The 19986-nt window shown below is 32.8% G+C and overlaps 1 protein-coding gene across 4 annotated transcripts in view; it reads right to left on the reverse strand.

The window, feature by feature from the left end:
* The window catches only part of LOC126886472 (uncharacterized), a 614879-nt gene that overhangs the window by 111409 nt on the left and 483484 nt on the right, over positions 1 to 19986 (reverse strand). For all 4 annotated transcript variants that reach the window (XM_050653425.1, XM_050653424.1, XM_050653427.1 and 1 more), the window contains 4 exons: positions 15316 to 15491; positions 12788 to 12956; positions 11096 to 11386; positions 4458 to 4607 (listed from right to left, as the gene is read on the reverse strand). In XM_050653425.1, coding sequence (XP_050509382.1) covers positions 4458 to 4607; positions 11096 to 11386; positions 12788 to 12956; positions 15316 to 15491 — 786 coding nt within the window. The remainder of the gene's footprint in view (positions 1 to 4457; positions 4608 to 11095; positions 11387 to 12787; positions 12957 to 15315; positions 15492 to 19986) is intronic.

Below are 19986 nucleotides of genomic sequence, written 5' to 3' on the forward strand. Positions count from 1 at the left end.
AAATCAATTGTTGTATATAAAATCGAATTTCGATATCATTGAAAGTTCAATTACAAAATTAGAGGCTCAAAATTTATGTCTTCACAATAGTATGTCTATTGTTGATTCGGTTAAACAGAAAATAACAAATCTGAATGGGGAAATTGGAGTAAAAATTAAAGATAAACTTGATGACGTTTTAAACAAAAATGAGGGTTTCACTTTATTGCGTTCAATAAATAATATAATCAATTTTGGAAACTTCGATGAAAATATTAATATGGATCCGTCTCTAATAGCAAAGTTTAAATATGCCCCAATTACATCTTGTGACGTTGAGAGATCTTTTTCTGCCTATAAACAAATATTAACAGATAGAAGACATAATATTAGTTTAGAAAATATGAATCAATATATGATTATTTATTGTAACAATAAAAATATGTAAATTTGTTTTATTGTACTCTTTTTATAATATTAGTTTAGAAAATATGAATCAATATTGTAACAATAAAAATATGTACATTTATTTTATTGTACTCTTATTTATCTTGTGGTCAAAATAAAATATTTTGCCGTTTTATTTGTCACAAAACCTGAAGTTAAAAAAATATATTAAGAAATAATAATACAATTTGGTTTAAATTCAAACCTATTTATTTATTTTTATTATTTTTTATTTATTTATGTATTTAACGTAAACCATAAAATTATTCATATAAAAATAAGTGCATATATAAATGCATATTTGCATGTTAATTGTGCATATTCAGCTTGTTTTAAAATGCATATTGCATGCATATTTTAGACATTTTTTAGTGCATATTTTCCAGTCTCTACATATGATGTACTAACATGAAAAGTAGTCGGAATCGGCAAAAAATTTGAAACTTTATTGTTTATTCATGAAGTATAGCGTAAACAATTAACGTAAAAAGTGAAATTATGTATAGTTCATATCATTAGCTATAATCCGTAAAAGTTCAAAGTTTTTACATTGTAAAAAACGAGAGAATTTTAGCATTTTCCATTAAAATCGTTTTTTTTTATTTAAACAATTAACAAACATAAAAACAATTTTTTTTATTGACTATTTGTGAATTGTTCCATCGAATGCATATGTCTGCAAATTTTCATTAATTTGCATTGGAGAAAAGACAGTTAAATTAACGTCTAAAGATTTGACGCAAACTACTGAACTAAATAAAAGCGTTTAAAAAAACTTAATTGTATTTTTCTTTCTGTGTTATTTTTACACCTCTGATATTGTTCAGTAAAAAGTTACATCATTTTGAGCGTTCGGTTTGGGGTGAGATGGGGGAGAAGTCGGTAAATTTGTAGTTTTTTTACGTTTTTCGTCAATATTTCTAAAACTATGCTTTAGCGTTAACAATGTTCTATATAAAAATGTTCTACATAAAATATAAAACAGAAAAGGCCCATTCATAATTGTTATAAAATTAAGGTTTCCAGTGTTACGGATGGTGTAAAGTGGAGGTTTTCGAAACTTTTTAATTTTTTTGGGCAATTTATAATATTATTACTGATGAAAGAAATTTTCTTTAACAGGATTTTGTTTTGTAAATAAAATTTGCTATTTCAGTGGCCGATGGTGATAAGCCCTTGAAGAAACGTCAACCTCACCAACCAAAATCATCATCAATTGAAAAGAATATATATAAAAAGTATAGAAAACCTCCACCTTTCACCCTCCGTAACTCTGGAACCGTTGATTTTATAACAATTGTGCATGGGATCTTTTTGTTTTAAATTTTATGTAGAACATTTTTGTATAGAACATTGTTTACGCTAAAGCGTTGTTTTAGAAATATTGACGAGAAACGTAAAAAAACTACTAATTTACCGATTTCTCCCCCATCTCCCCCCTAAACTGGACGCTCAAAATGGTGCAACTTTTTACTAAACAATATGTGGAGCATATAAGTAGAACAATTTGGTGTTGGAGGAAAAATTTTACTTATGTCTGGGTTTGGCCTCTTTTTGGACCAATTATACTATACTACCTCCGTAACTTTGGAACTGTTCATTTTAGAAGGATTATGCATAGGGCCTTTTTTATTTCAAATTTAATGTAGAACATTTTTGTATAGAAGGTTGTTCATGCTAAACCGCATAGTTATAGAAATATTGACGAAAAACGTAAAAAACTACGAATTGACCGATTTCTCCCCACTCTCCCACCCAAACCCGACGCTCAAAATGGTGTGACTTTTTCCTGAACATTATATGGACCATATAGAACATTTGATGTTGGAGGATAACTTTGCCTTTGGATGTCTGGATTATGCCATCTTTTGAATCAATTGTATCATACTATTATAAAACAGTACGCCACTGAATCTCCAATCCAAATAAGTAAAAAGTGTGGGAAATCCTGGAGAATTATGTACAGGTGGCATCTATCCGTGAGAAAAATTTGGCACAAAGTAGTACATTTGGTTGCGTCTTTTTATACTTTTCACTCAACGGTATACGGTATCATGCATTTTAATAGAAAATATCGTTTTTGTACAAGTTATTACATTTTTCAGTGTAGGTTCGTTCCTATGACGTACAACGTACGGCCGTTGGTATATAAGCATGAAAACTTACGCCGTATGTCCAAACTTAAAATCGCTGGGATTATTTACCTCAAAAAAATTAGTAGCTGGGGGTGAAAGGGTTTTAACTATGTAATTCGATGGAAAATGTGACTCTAAGAAAAAAATGTTTTTTACATTTTCTTCGTAAAACTAATATTTTTCGAGTTATTCGCGCTTGAAAATAACAGTTTTTCGACGAAAAAATGGACTTTTTAGAGGCTAAACTCTGGCTAACTGTTTACTGTAATCAAAATCTATGCAAAGGTAATTTTAGTCATTAAAAAAGCTACAATTCAGTAATTTTAAATTTTTTAGTATCTTCAGTATTTTCGGAGATATTTTGAAGTAAAAGGTAAAAAATACCAAATTGCAAAAAATCTATTTTTGTTTAAACTTCAATTTTTCCAAAATTAGGCATTTTAAATAGGTCAAACTCCTTGGGTGTATTGATAATATAAATATAACTGGAACTACAGAAAGGTGAAGACCAATTTTGAATTAGAAAGATAGTTAGGGGTTGTTTTCACTGATTTTTTTCGTAGAGAAAAGCAGGTACCGACATTTTTTTGATTATAAGTCGATTAATTTTCATGCTAGAAACTTTTTACTATTTTTTTGAAAGGTCTAATTGTATATATATTTAATAATCTTGGAAAAAGATTATTTAAGTTTTCCTCGAAAAATGCAAATTTTTCCCATTATTTGGCTTTGAATATTTCAAATTATGCATTTGAAGAAAAAAGCTAACCTTTAACATGCCGTATCTCGGTTTGTATTGGTCTTAAAGATATTATAGGAAAAGAATTTGATTTGTGTTACTAAAAGATACAATTTCGATATCCACAGTTTTTTTGATTAAATGCATATTTTTCGAGGTATTCTCAAAAAACCGTCTAAAAAGTCGATTTTTTCGTCGAAAAACTGTTATTTTCAAGCGAAAAATATTAGTTTTACGAAGAAAATGTAAAAAAACATTTTTTTCTTAGAATCACATTTTTCATCGAATTACATGGTTAAAATGTAATAAAAAATTCCCACCCCCGAGATGGGGTGGCAACCACCCCCAAAGTTTTAGTGTATGATAGCGGCATAATATAGAAAATGATCCTTCGACTATTCCCTACCTTCTGTGAAAATTTCAAGTAAATCCATGCTGGACGAAAAAATTGCGAGCCAAAATTCTTCATTTCCTCAATCGACTATTGGGGCCGACCGACCGGCTCTGTTCCGTCATACAGCTAACCGACTATAATAACTTTTATTTATATTTAATTTGGAATGTGTGTACTGATTTTCAGCCTTAGTAAATGGAAATAATTACCTTCGTAGGAAAGCAACTTTGATACCCTCTCAGTAACCCCTGTTCTACGTTTCGCTTGACCGACCGCAGTATGTTTCTCTACACACTCACAGTAATCAACTGTGAAAATCTAGCTTTAGTAAATTCAAATAGATTTTTCAGCGCTGCCTCTTGGTCTATATGGAATGGAGACCGTGACATTTACAGTAATCAGCCAATAGATTAAGATCAACACAGAGAGCCATCGAATGAGCTATGCTAGAAGATTCTACGAGATACATATACAATATGAGGATGTGTGAAGCAGGACGAAGATGGAGGAGGTAATTAAAAGAATTGCGCAAATTAAATTGGGCTGGGTACTACACGTGGCACAACAAACCAACGAAAGCTGGATGAGAAACATTGTACATTGAAGACCGATGGCTAGACTAAATCAAAGCAAAAGTGGGCAGAAACTGGAAAAGAGAGAAGAGTGGAGTACTCATGGGGAGCAAGACATGCTTTGAGATGATAGTTAAAGAATTCAAGCATAAAAACCAACTTTTACATTAATCTTCAACTCCTAAACTTACTGTTACTTTTTCCAAAAAACTTTCAGCTGATTCAGGTGTTGTACCCTCTGGTAAAACAATATCTGTCGGGGTTTTGCTACTAAGATCACCCTGCTCCTCCGGTGGTTTCTGCAGATTCTCATTGTTATTAATTTCTTTCATCTCTTTGTCCTAAAAATTAAAATGTTAAATTAGATTCAAATAAATAATACTGCAAACGATAAAAAGCTATTAACTAATACTTATTCAATAGGAAATAAACGATATTTATATTAATCAACGCGACTTTTTGCCAAGTTCGTCAATTCAATGTGGTAAGTAGGTAACTGGCAACTAAAGTATATTATAGAGTTCGTGCAAAAATAAACGTAGTTTGCTAATATTTTGTCAGATCGGTTAAAAAAATTTTTTAATAAAAGTTCTTTTTATTACTCAAATTAACTGTGAAAGTAAATTAGGAAGTTGGGAGCGCTACACCAAAAACTTAATTTGTACAATTAATACAATTTGTAAGAAACATAAAAAAGGCCACGCAATGTACCCGCGAATTACTATAAATGGCCAGAGACAGAAAAAGTCACAGAAAAAATAATCAATTAGAACTTTGAGTGTCAATAGAAAAATTCACATGCTTAGACGTTATATATTTAGTTTCTCCTATTCGTTATTATAGGGGTTGCCACTCTGACTAAAGCGATGATGAGAAAAGTGGAAGTTTTCGAGAAGAATCCTGACGATACCTTACCTAGACAGAGTCACGAATGAAGAAATATTGCGAAGTTTTAAAAATAAATAGAACTGAATCCCTGAATAGAATTCCAGAAAGATGAAATAAAGATACAAAAAAACTGAAATACCTTGACCACATGATGGGAAGAATTACCAGCTTCTGGAGAATATCATGCAGAGAAATAATGTTACTGGATTACGGAACCCAAGATTCCCAAGGAGAGGTAAATCGCAATCAGACCACAGAGTTTCCCAGGTCGGTAAACAGCAAAATACAATATGAACACTTTAGAAGCCTTATAGGTTAGCTACATGGAATGTAACAACTTTACCGGAGGCTTGCAAGCTGAGAAATTTACTCCGTGAATTGGGCAAGCTAGATATTATTACCATCAAGGTGGTGAGTAAGATAAGATTGTCAAACATGAAATTACATAACAGATGGATGCGCCGCTTATTTTTCAGAAACCAAGATCATAGTTATATAAACGAAGGACCAAGTATTATAAAACAGCATAGTAATAAGTATTTCACTAACTTCCTTCCATTCTTAAATAGGGTAATGCTAATACAGTCAAACGCCAAATCTGTAAATAAACATTGATCACGTTTATGCTCCCACTGTAGACGAAGATGAAGAGTGTTAATGTTATCACCAAATAGAAGAAGTGCTAAATAAATAACAATACGTATAAGAGATTTTATTGCTACTTCTGAGCAGGTGAATCAAAGAACGTCTAAATGAATTCTGCCAAGAAATCGAACTTATCATCCTAAACTCATGGTTTCAACTTCCAATAAGACGTCTGTGCACATGGAAATCCCCCAAGATGGACACCGAGATACACTAGTATGACATTAAATATAGCTCAACCATCCACTATTGTTCTCAGTGTTGCCAAAATGCAAGACCAAGACGAGACTTATACAGTCTTGGTCTTGGTTTTGCAACAGTACACCTGGTCTTGGTCTTGGTCTTGGTATTGCGCTCCAGGTCTTGGTATTGGTCTTGGTCTTGCAGCAAGAGTTTTGCAAGTCTCGAAGTTGCCCATTAGCCTATTACATCTCTTAGAACAACGTAACAGAGTAGGTAAATTTTAAGCTTGAATTATTTATTCGTTAACAATATCGCTGTAATAATATTGTTGCTAGAAGGTAAATTGTCGTTGTACCTATAGGTACCGGATACCGTACCGGTACCAATGAGTGAACCAATCAAACTGTGTTTTTTTCTCAAAGTTCGCATCATCCTGTGGAATATTCTGGCCTTTATAAAATATTGCAATTAAAACCCTACTACAGTCTGATATTTTCTTAACATTCTGTTTTTTTATTCATTCGCTTGGATAACAACAAAGTTAGGTATTTTAATAACTATCCATGTTTTTCATCAATACAGCCTGTTTTGAAATAAGTATGGCAAATTTTAAGGGGTAATTCTAAACAAACCGGTTACACGTAGGTATGCGGGCCATTGGTATTATATTAACATTTTTAAATTAAAATATTACAAGATGAAGTTTTTCAATCCTAAAAGCAACATTAATAATATTGAAAATATTAAAAATATTACTAACAGATTTTTAAATTGAAAAACTTATTGGTACATTTTCCTGGTGACACCTCCAAGGCTTCTACAATTTGCAAGCCAAATGGATGCTGCAGTGAAGACAAAGGGAAGGAATTGTACACTATGCAATTCACATCCCCGTCTACAGCTTGGTAAAGTTCCAACGGGAAATGCACCTACTTACTCTACGGAGTAATACGAATATAAAATAAAAATGTATACCATTTTTATTCAGTTGCAATGCGAAGGAAAAACAATCTTACTTTTCAATTAGAATACGGAGTGCAATCCAGCTCTCTGAATCGCGATTTTCGATTTTTATTGAAATCTCATCGGAGAGAGCGCAAACTTGTTCTCCATATCCTAACTGATCAGCACCGAGAGCTTTTCCCACACATTGCAACTGAAACAAATAGGGTAGGTGACTAGCGTCATCTGGCAATTGAAAGATGAAGTTTTTCAATCCTAAAAGCAATATTAATAATATTGAAAATATTAAAAATGTTACTTAAAGATTTTTAATATTGAAAATATTAAAAATGTTACTTAAAGATTTTTAAATTGAAAAACTTATTGGTACATTTTCCTGGTGACACCTCCAAGGCTTCTACAATTTGCAAGCCAAATGGATGCTGCAGTTTAGACAAAGGGAAGGAATTCCACACTATGCAATTCACATCCCCGTCTGCGGCTTGGTAAAGTTCCAACGGAAAATGCACCTAGTTACTCTACGGAGTAATACGAATATAAAATAAAAATGTATACCACTTTTATTCAGTTGCAATGCGAAGGCAAAACAATCTTACTTTTCAATTAGAATACGGAGTGCAATCCAGCTCTCTGAATCGCGATTTTCGATTCTTATTGGAATCTCATCGGAGAGAGCGCAGGCTTGTTCTCCATATCCTAACTGACCAGAACCGAGAGCTTTTCCCACACATTGAACTGTGCTAGTCACCTACCCTATTTGTTTCAGTTGCAATGTGTGGGAAAAGCTCTCGGTGCTGGTCAGTTAGGATATGGAGAACAAGCCTGCGCTTTCTCCGATGAGATTCCAATAAGAATCGAAAATCGCGATTCAGAGAGCTGGATTGCACTCCGTATTCAAATTGAAAAGAAAGATTGTTTTGCCGTCGCATTGCAACTGAATAAAAATGGTATACATTTTTATTTTATATTCGTATTACTCCGTAGAGCAACTAGGTGCATTTCCCGTTGAAACTTTACCAAGCTGCAGACGGGGATGTGAATTGCATAGTGTAGAATTCCTTCCCTTTGTCTTCACTGCAGCATCCATTTGGCTTGCAAATTGTAGAAGCCTTGAAGGTGTCACCAGGAAAATGTACCAATAAGTTTTTCAATTTAAAAATCTTTTAGTAATATTTTTAATATTTTCAATAATATTAATGTTGCTTTTAGGATTGAAAAACTTCATCTCTCAATTGACAGATGACGCTAGTCACCTACCCTATTTGTTTTAGTTGCAATGTGTGGGAAAAGCTCTCGTTGCTGGTCAGTTAGGATATGGAGAACCAGCCTGCGCTCTCTCCGATGAGATTCCAATAAGAATCGAAAATCGCGATTCAGAGAGCTGGATTGCACTCCGTATTTTAATTGAAAAGTAAGATTGTTTTGCCTTCGCATTCCAACTGAATAAAAATGGTATACATTTTTATTTTAAAATATTAAAATTGCGCCATATTAAAATCTTAATTGTATGTTAAAAATGCGTAATAACTTCCTCTTAAAACTTACCAAATTTCATTCGCATATCTTAACCGGTTTTAGAGCAATAAATAAATCGTCAATTTGCAAGAACAACTGTAACATCCCCTATTTCGGAAACGAAGCATTTGCGAACATACGTTTAAAAGCAAACTGTCATTACTTTTTCGTGCAGAGTAATTACCCCTTAAAGTTTGCCATACTTATTTAAAAACATGGCTAGCTAAAAAAGTACGTAACTTTTTATTTTCCAACATAAGCGAATGAATCAAAAAACAAAATGTTAAGAAAATATGAGGCTATAGTTGGGTTTTAATTTTAATATTTTATAAGCTAGAATATTCCATAGGGCATAGGGTGATGCGAACTTTGAAAAAAAAACCAGTTTGATTGGTACACCCGGTATACAATGACAATTTACCTGCCTAGCAATAGTATTATTACAGTGATATTGTTAAAGAATAAGGCTATAACATATTAAACAAATCACTTTAATCGGACAACAGGTTTAGGAAATTCAAGACATAAAAAATGACCCGTTTTTAAGGTGGCGCGTTAATTTCTTGGAGTAGTGTATATCAGCAAACACAAAGAGTAACAAAAGAACAGTCGATTGATAAAACAAATTAGCAATTTAATTTAACTATAGAAAAACTGCTATAAATGTGCTTTTGTCTTGCATACATTTCACTGTAATATTTCTTTGTTCAATGCCTTGGTAGACAGTATATCGTTATTAAATATTTCGTTATTTTGTTTACAGGGTATGTATAGCCAGCAGTATCTGCAATAATGTATCTCGTTATTAATACTTTTAAGTATTAGCCGCATTCTTTCATCAAATTTTGTCTAACTGAATGAGGCCATTGTACAATCAACAGAAAAAATATACATAATAGTCTTACTATTCTATATACCGATAAGATGTAATATGTATATTTTTTATCAACTACAGATTTTTAACGACATTTTTGTCGGCATCGCAAGGTCGCAACGCAAGAATATTAATTTATGAATAAAGGCCGGCTATTCTCAAAACCTGGACAATTAATTTCAGACCGAAAATGTCGTCTGCTGGGAAAGATTGTAATAGTATATTACATACCTAGCGGGAAAGTACTCTATTTCAGCCGAGCGGCAAGGTAGTTTACCGAGGTGCGAAGCACCGAGGTAAACTACAGACGCGAGTCTAGAATGAGTTCCCGCGAGGTTTGTATACTATTTTACTCACAATCGGTTAGTAGTTTATGGATTTCTAATACTCACAATCAACCAATAATAATTTCGTTTCAAATACTGTATCCATTTTCATTATGTGCTAAGATGAATTATTTTAAGTAACCTGTGAGATCGTTGCTAGGTAACAAAATAAGTTTGTTGAATCTGACATTTAGATTTATTAATGTAACTATTAATATTTTTAATTCCAAATAGTTTTCTTTTTGTTATTGTTGTTGTTGTTTCTTAATTAAATAAATGTTGAGTGGGTTCTATTCTTTCTAAACCATCTTTTAATCAAAAATGACATTGACATTTGCAGGTAGAAAAGTGATAGATGCTAGCCGGGAAAGGCTAGCTGGGAAAGTAAAGTAAGTAATAAGTCGCTTCCTGATTACTTCAAAGGTTAGAAATCCATAAATTACTAACCGATTGTGAGTAAAAGTATTTTATTTTTGCATTGTAATAATGATCTCTGAGTACGTGTCAAATGTGTCAAGTGATATTTTAATAGATATTTTGATCTGCTATGTATGTTTGTGGTATTGTTCGTAATGCGCATAAGTCAAATATTCCAACTTTTTGTTAAAAATTTTTTTGCCTCTCATAGAGTATCTAAGAATATACCCGAACTAATATACTCTCTAAAACGACCCTCAGTTCTAACTGCAAGGCGCAAGAGTCTTGCAGGCTTAGTCTTGTTCTTGCTCAAATCTTGCACGGTAAGTCTTGGTCTTGGTCTTGCTCAAATTAGGCAGGCGGTCTTGGTATTGGTCTTGAAAAAACGCAAAAACAAGACCAAGACTGCAAGACCAAGACCGATTTCGGGCAACACTAATTGTTCTACACAATATGTTTTGAGGTTTCACCTCTCTAGATTCTAGCAAGACCACTTTTGGTAACTCGAACTGGAATGAAGTGCTCTTCATCTATATGGCCGTTATAGTAAGAGCCTGACTCAGACATACCTAATAATGTCTGAGTATCGACCTCTATATGAAGAAACTAGAAGCCAGGAGACTTCTCTTCGATGTCGACTTAGAACTGCAAATTCAAACTTACATGGACATAGCATACCCAAACGAAGAAGTGCTTCGTATCATATGCAAGGAACGAGAACTTTTCAACATTGTGATAGTTAGGAAAATATCATACCTAGGCCACATACTGAGAAAATAACAAGTACCAATATGCTCAACTAATAATGAAAGGAAAGATTGAGGGAAAGGGAGGACTATGAAGGAAGAATGGAAAATACTATCATGGCTAAGAAACATCTGACAATGGACATGGCTAAATTTTAAACAACTATTAAGAAGAGCTAAAGAGAGATAGTAGTTTGCAGAAGCTAAAATATTATTATTTTTATAAAAATAGCTGTTTGTTAAATAATTTAAATATGTAATTAAGAACATACATCTGAAGGAGGCAAAATATTCTTGGTTTGTTGTCCTTGTAGCATAGCATGCTGCATTTTTGCTATCTTATTAATTTCTGTCAAAGTTTTGTCAACCATTTGCGTATTTTCTGCTTCCAATTCCGAATGAGTTTCATAGAGGACAAATTGTATTTGCGGTCTTGACATGGCAAATCGTAACGTTTTTTGTTGCTCTTCGAGAATACCTGACACTCTCTCTTTAGCTTCCTTGCTATCTCCTGTTTCAGTTAATATTTCTAGCATGGATAGGTCTCCACCTCGGCTACACACCTAAAAGATATTATCATTATTAGTTTAATACTGAATAATGAAATAAATAGAAATATATTAAATATTAGAGTTTATTTATTCATTTATTAAGCATTGCAATTCCTAGAGATTATAGCTAACGCCATGGCGTTCAAAATCCTATTCCTAGATGAGGTGGATTACTCCTGTCATTTGTAGCTTGCTGTGTCTTTGCTGTTGTCGTGACTCTTTTCCATTTCTTCCTGTCCTTGCACTGAACTTTCCAGTCCTTTCACATTCATTGCTCTTATGTCTTCTTCTACATCATACAGCCATCTTCTTCTAGACCTTCCTCTACACCTGGGCCATAGTGGTGTCCAGTTAGTTATCCTGATATCCAGATACTTTATGTATCTGACTATATTATTTTCTTTCTTTAATTCTTCTTCAATTTCGGCATTTGTTTTCATTCTTATTTCTCCCTCTCTTGTTACATTGTGGGCCAGTATTGTTCTCATTAGTTTTCTTTCAAATTTTAGAAAGTTATTTTCCTCTTTCTTTTTAATCGTCGTTGTTTCCATCCCATATGTAATAAAAGGTCTCATTAAGGTCTTATACAGGTTTATCTTTGTTCGATTACACTTAGAGTCTTGCATCTCAGCGGATTTATATTCATTCCATATGTTTTATTGCCTTTCATAATTCTTTCCTCTGTTCTATCCTTGCTGGTTCTGTGTTATTAGATTTTTCTGAGTCTATTGATATAACTGGGATATTATGTTACACCCATTTATGTTTACTAAGATTGTCAAAGAATCTGCCAGACTGGTGACTAGTCGTAAAACGTATATATGTTACAGTTCAAGTTGATTCTCAGTTAGAGCTAACTATTGCTAGTTCGAGTCAACTCCAACTAAAACGAGCAGTAAGAGTTTATTTGAAAAATTTAATTCAACTTTTACTAGTTAAAGTAGACTCTTCCTAAGCTTTGTTAGTAAAATTAGATCACGGGAAAAATATAATCAACTCTTACTAGTTTGAGTTGACTATTCCCATATCGATGCAGTAAATGTAGATTATTTGAGTAAGTATAATCTCACGTGCTTTTTTGATGAGTGTGCGTCTCTTTGTTTTGAACATTTCAACTACTTATCACGATTTGAACATATCCAGTAACATTTAATTTCTAAAATCGGTTGTTTGTGTGAATCAACTCTTACTAAATGGAATTGGGCGGATTATACTTTTTCTAGTTGGAGTCTATCCTGATTTTATATCTTATAACCAACTTTTACTAAAACCAGCCGTTTAAGTTGACTCGAACTAGGAATAGTCAACTCCAACTGGATAATCAACTTGAACTGTAACATATGCATGTAATCTTAACAGAAAAAATATGGAAAAATATAAAATAATTAGGCCAAAAATAATAAAAAACCTCACCAAATCGATCGGATCTAAAACGGCAGAGTAACTGTTTGGCGGTGTGGCAAAAACAGCAACTACTTCTTCCATATAATTGGCATCAGCGGGGGTATCAATCAGTCTATCGGAAAATAACCTAATATTTGACATTCCTAATTCGTTAAAATAAGATTCATACTCATCTTTCCTAAAAAATAAAAAAATTTACAAGATTTCGATATAGTTTCATATAATAATTTAAATAGTACTCCATAGTTTCCCTATACTCATAATTAACTCCAGTTTTAATCATGAAGTTCTTGCTGCTCAAATATGTCTTTTGAATAGACGTAAGAAGATGTATCACGATTTTGTTGATAAAAAGTGTTATTAATTAAAGTCTATCTAAGAAAATCCTCTTGTGACAGTATTTGAATGTTTTACAGCACGCTAGAGTCGAATATTCCAACGAATCCTAAATAAATACTTAAAAGACATGAGCAGCTATATGAAGACGATCTTTTTTGGGAAGCAACAAAACAGGCTTTATTAGTTCGTTCATTTTTTTTCTTTGTCCTCTGATATTATCGATCTAATAAAATTGAAACATATTCAGAAGGAAACATAAGAAAACTGCTTTCGATCTCTATTTGCTAGAGGTGATTATAATGAAACACCAAGACCTGAAGTGACAACAAACGAAGACATAAACATTGAGGAAGCAGAGGTAAAGGAAGCATTAAGGAAATTAGAAAATAAAAAATCACCAGGAGAGGACAGAATATTGATTGAACTCCTAAAGTACGGAGGTCAAGATCTGACAAAAGAATTATTCAAACTAATCCAAAAAATAATAGAACAAAACAGAATACCACAAGAATGAAGATCAAGCAGCATAATCCCCTAAAGATAAAAATAATTCTAGAAACATCAGAGATGAAAACCCTTCAAAACATCGATAGTAAGATACTATGGATGGAGCGACCACATAAGCCGACTGCCAAGAAATAGAGTATAGTAAGGATGGCGACAGAGGGTTCTCCCAAAAAGAAGACGATCAGTGGGAAAACCACAAAAACGATGGAAACGCCAACTTACTGGAGGCATATTAAAAAACAGACTGAGTCATGTCTACACAAAAAGTAGAAGAAGAATAAGAAGACAGGCTGGAAAGCGAGTGTTATGTGCGATATCCGCCAACAGAACGAACAGGTGGTGCTTGTTAAAGCTTGGTACAAATATAAACAAGCGGTAAAATATTGGTAATTCTTTAATTTTTGTTTCACTTAGTAACACCGTTTTGACACCTAATCCAACATGTCTGATTTGACTGACGTATTAATGATGGTTGATGACATCTATTCTTTTGCAATTTAAGTATACATAATAATATCTTTTATGGTAATAAAGTTGTGCTTTAAAATATACTGTGTTTACCAAGAATATTTGGAATCCTCTGATTTAACAGTGCAAACTGGTCACGAGCCTTACCATGAAAAATATTATTTATACAAGGTGTTCAGAAACTTTACCGACAAATGAAGACAGGAGATTTCTCAGATAATTTTAAGACAATTTAACCCAATTCTTCTAGTCCAAAAATGTCTCCTTCCAGAGATAAATCGATTCCATTCATTACAAATTTTTAGTACAGGTCATAGGCGTCCGTTTTGGGTAGGGCAATAGTTATAATATCGCATAACTTTTTTGTTTTTAATTTTTAAGCATTTTTGAGACTAGATTATTAAAATGTAAGGTATTATAGTATTAAAAGGTACTCTCCTTTTAAGTCGATAGGATACACCGTTTTCGAGAAAAATCAATGTAAAAATTTTTCGTTTTTTAAATATCAAAAAAAAAATTATTAAAAAAACTGTTTAGAAAAAGGAAAACTGGTACGTTTATTTATATTCCAGAGATGAGTCGATTTCATTAATTGCGAATTTCTAGTACCGGTCATATGCGTCCGTTTTGGGTAGGTCAACGGTTATTTTATCGCATACCTTTTTTGTCTTCAATTTTTAAGAATTTTTGACACTAAACTATTAAATTATGAGGTATTCTAGTACTTAAAGTTACCCTTGCTTTAAGTTAGTAAAATACATCGTTTTTTTTTAATTTTCACTTTTTTTTCAAACTCAGGAAACGAAAAATTTTCAAATCGATTTTTCTATAAAATGGTGTGTCCAATCGACTTAAAACAGGAGTACCTTTTAGTACTAGAATACCTCACAATTTAAAAAGTTATGCGATAACATAACCGTTGCCCCACCCAAAACGGACGCCTATGACTGGTACTTGAAATTCACAATGGATGTATTCGATTTATCTCTGGTAGATAAATATGGTACCAATTTTCTTTTTTCTAACTAGAAGCGTTCTGGAGGTATTTAAGAAAAACTAATTACAAGGCGCCATCTTCAAAGAGCTCTAGCTCCCTTAGGAAGCATTTTCGGACTAGATGAATTTGGTTAAATTGTCTTATAATTATCTGAGGAATCTCCTGTCTTCATTTGTCGGTGGAGTTTCTGGACACCCTGTATAATCTCAAACAAAAAGTTCTTTACCTTTTTCCTGCACTAAATGCTATAAGTTTTTTTATCTTTTCATTTTGAGCTAATAAAGTGGCCAGGTACGCTGTCGTCCGAGGTGAATTTATATGCGTTTGTATCACACTTCCTGTAAGTTCTAGATCAGTTACTAATTTCTTAAATGTGGCTGGACCCAGACAAAATGATTTATCCTAAAATAAAATAATATTAAATAATTATTATGATAGTAACTAACTGCTACATAACATGTGGGGGTTTTACTTATTCTTTTATCAGACGCAAGGGTAGGTGCTGCTCTAAATGGGAGTAGTTTCGGAATATGTATTAAAGGAAGATTCATAGTAGGGAGTTTTTGTTGCTACGTAACGTAACGCATCTCCGTATACGTAAAGCAACTAACGTGTCGTAGAGGATGAATGTTAAAATAGGTAGTTTTTGTAACTGCCTTAGCGTAACGTAAAGCAAATCGTAAAGTCATTTTTAAATTCCGTTGACATTAAAAAAATAAAACAAAAATATTAAACAAAAAACACAATATACAAATGTAAAAAAAGATAAATGAATGATGAAATTGTATGGTTTTAATTGCTTCTATTTAAATATAAAAATATTATTTTTCCTTAGGTTAACATTTTTTTATACCTACTTTTTAGTTGTAAATTATTGTACCTACATCAGAATTCCAGTATAATGTAAATAGTTTGGTAATATTTATTTGAAAATTTTACTGAAATTAGGTCATTTGTTTATCTAGTGATTAATTGTGTAACTGTATTTCTTAAATTAATACAAGATTTGTTTGTTTTGCTTTATTAATAGACAACTTAAAAACAATAAAATTTTAAATCTATTATGAAGTTCCAATTTCCAATTACAAACACAGAATAATTTTACTCAAATAGACTAAACCAATATAACCTTAAAATGTTTATAAACGGGTAGTACGCTGATGAAATGTTCATTTGTTAGGTAATCGGGCAAGATCCTCGTGTGCATTCGGTGACTTTCGGCTCGATAGGGATGCGTATGAACCTAACGTACCAGCCCGTAACCTTAGGTAATACGTATCGCGATACGGGAGTTCAACCATTAATGCGCAAGCGTATATGTCAAAAAGATGCGTTACGTTTACGTATTTGTGTGCACAAAAACTCCCTATTATCCGTTCGGGCGCGTAGCGTTTCGTTTCCGAAAAATATAAAAACCTGATTTTACAGAGTTGTCTGATACTATACGCTCCGGACATTGGCTATAAAAGTTAGGGGGGCACGCCCCCCCCTGCTCATGGGTATGGGCGCCCATGGCTCCGGACAGTATGAATTGTTTATATTTTTTTTATTATAATAACGCATCGACCACGCACAGTCATTATAGGTCTGGATCCCGCGTATGAAAAAAAAGTTGATCAATAGCAAGCTGAAAATTTGTTAATAGCTTAAGGGTGTCTAGTCGGACAAACTTTGATATATGGGAACACTGTAACAGGGGCAGTTTTAATTGTGGAACAGGTTAAAAATTTGGAACGGTCAGACCATGAAAACGGCACATTTATTTTGTCCGACAGAACAGACTTAAACTCTCCGAACAGAGATTAAACTCTCTTGCAAAAATCAGACTGCTATTTATCACCTGTCCTAATTCCTGTCATTTGACATATTCTACATGTTCCACTCATTAAAACGCCTATTTGGTGATAAATAGCAGTCTGATTTTTGCATGAGAGTTTAATCTTTGTTCGGAGAGTTTAAGTCTGTTCTGTCGGACAAAATACATGTGCCGTTTTCGTGGTCTGACCGTTCCAAATTTTTAACCTGTTCCACAATTAAAACTTCCCCTGTTCCAGTGTTCCCATATGTCAAAGTTTTGTCCGACTAGACACTCTTAAGCTATTAACAAATTTTCAGCTTGCTATTATTATATTAGCGCATTTAGGTTAATGTAACAATAATTTATATAAACAATGTATATACATAAGTTAATAATGATATGTGTGTTACAATATGGGTTTTAGATCTTTTGAAGTATTTGACAGTCTTTAAGGTACGAAAATATTTTTTTAGATGTGTATTTTCTTCGAGGGCATCTTTTAGGGAGTCGGGTATGTTATACTTCCGTCGTTCACTGTTATATTTGGGACACTGTTTTAAAAAATGTTTTACCGTTAGTTCACTGTTGCACACTTCACACACTGGTTTATTTTTGCGTTGTAGTAAATAGTCATGAGTAAGTCTTGTATGGCCGATACGGGACGGGTAAGTATCACTTGTTCTCTTCTGTCTTTTATTTTTGGTTTCCAAGGATGTGGGTGTTTGTTAACTTCGTATAGCCTTGATGGGGTGTTGTTCCAAGTTTGTTGCCGTCTTTAAATCATTTTTTGTTTTAAGAGTGGTTTTAAATCGTTTTGTATCAATTTGTTACTTTCTTCGGACACAGGGTTAGTTGAGGCACTTTTAACTAATTTATCTACTACTTCATTGCCTTCAGTTCCGACATGAGAAGGCACCCATAAAAAATTAACTTGGATGTGTTTATTTGAAATGTTTTCAAGCTCTTTTTTAATCAGAAGTAGTAGGGGATTTTCACAATATAATTGAGTTAGTGAGGATAATGAACTTAGAGAATCTGTGATTATTATGCACTTTTCTCTGTTTTTGTTTTGTATTAACGATAGTGCTTTTAGGATTGCGAATAATTCAGCCGAAAAAATGGTGGTAGTTGACGGCAACTTGAAACTTACTGCGGAGTGTTCGGTATAAATTGCCGCTCCAACTCTTGTCTTCATTTTTTGACGCATCGGTGTATACGTTGTAGGTACTGCCATATCTATTTAATAGTGTATGAAATTTTTGTTTTATGGCGATTGATGATATCTCTGATTTTCTTAGGTTTGTTAGACTGATATCGATAGCAGGAAGAGGTATTGTCCATGGTGCAGGGATCTGGATTGAAGAAGTATCGTAAGATTTTGGAAAATGGAAGTTTAATTTTGATAAGTATAATTGTATACGGAAGTAAAAAGGATGATCAATTTGATGTGATTGTTGAAATTTATTTGTAAATCGACCAGCGAAAACGTTATGTAGTACTGGATTATTACGGTTTGATGACACTGCAGCTGCGTAAGATAGGCTCAGATATTGTCTTCTAAAACGAAGAGGAAATTCTCCAGTTTCCCAATAGAAACTTTAAATAGGACTTGTATAGTGAGCGCCTAAAGAAATACGTACACAAGTATTTTGGATAGTATCTAATATTTTGGACAAGTATTTTTGGACAAGTATTTTGAACAAGTATTGTTTATATTTAAAACCATAAAATCAATATTTTTCGGAAACGAAACGCTACGTGCCCGAACGGATAAATATGAATCTTCCTTTAGAGAATTGTAGGGATGTCAAGAGGAGAAAAATTAAACAACGAGAGAATATTATTCATAGTAGTTAAATACACAGTTAAGATACTGCATTAATTCTAAACAATTCAAATGCTGAAGGCTGCAACCTTGGATATACATTAAGTTATTATGGCAAAATACCTACTGTTTTTCACATAAGCTATGCAGTAGATGTAAACATTAGTTGACAGCGATGTTGTCATCAGCAACGAACTAGATTGCTATTCCGTCCAGTTTTTGAATATTTTTGGATAATAGTTACTTGTATAATCGCGTAAATTACTCATTAGTTTAATGAATAAGATTATTTTTTCACTATCTATGTATTCGGTGATTACAATAATTTATATACTATACAATAAAAACTAATATTCGAGAAAAGAGAAGAAGTGATAAAGTGAATTTAATAATATAGGTATACCTATTACGGAACGAGTAGACAAATTTTGAACATCTTTAACAACTTAAATCGTTGTTTACATGCACTGCATCGCTTATTGGAATTTAATAGACCAATTGAGGGCGTTAGAAGTAAAAGGGTTTAAGTACACTTTTTAAAATTTTACTGTAAGTACAGATTCGCAAATTAAATGGTATTGTAACTTGGTGGTAAAACGATCTAAGCATATTTCGCCCTACAGTCGCTATCTATCACCATTACATCTTTAGTTCGCTGAAAACAATTTCAGCTTACTTTGGTAGTAAACAGGTTTACTTGCGCTTGAACCATTTTACCACAAAACTATTTTTAGTATTCTGTAATGTGTAAAAACATGTTAATACAGGATTAATTCCAAGTAAATAAATATTAGATTTGTGACCAATTTTGAAGAATAATTAAGTATTATGCAACGATCCCAGTTGTAGTTACACTGTGGATAACAGCTGGGATAAAAATGATTAGTAATATTGTAGTTAACATCTGCACTTGAACCGTTTTACTACTAACATTTATCAACACCATGTACCGATTCAAGTACATTTTTTAAATAATTGAAAAAAGGAAGGATATAGTAAGAGTGATAATACACCCTTTTATTTTTATCATTTTATACACTGGGGTGCAAGATTAACCGGACACCTTAAAAAAGGGTCATATTTGATGTCTTGAAGTTTCCAAACCTGTTGTCCGATTTAAGTGATTTTTTAATATGTTATAACCTTATTCTTATCTAATATGTTATACATTTTAGTTACTTTAATTTTTCGACAATTCCTCTCCCATTTTTAACAGACATAATTAATCATTATAATCACAAACCATACATACTCATAGACGTTTCACGTAAATT

The sequence above is a fragment of the Diabrotica virgifera genome, chromosome 6 (assembly GCF_917563875.1).
Source record: "Diabrotica virgifera virgifera chromosome 6, PGI_DIABVI_V3a".
NCBI classification, from domain to species: Eukaryota; Metazoa; Arthropoda; class Insecta; order Coleoptera; family Chrysomelidae; genus Diabrotica; species Diabrotica virgifera.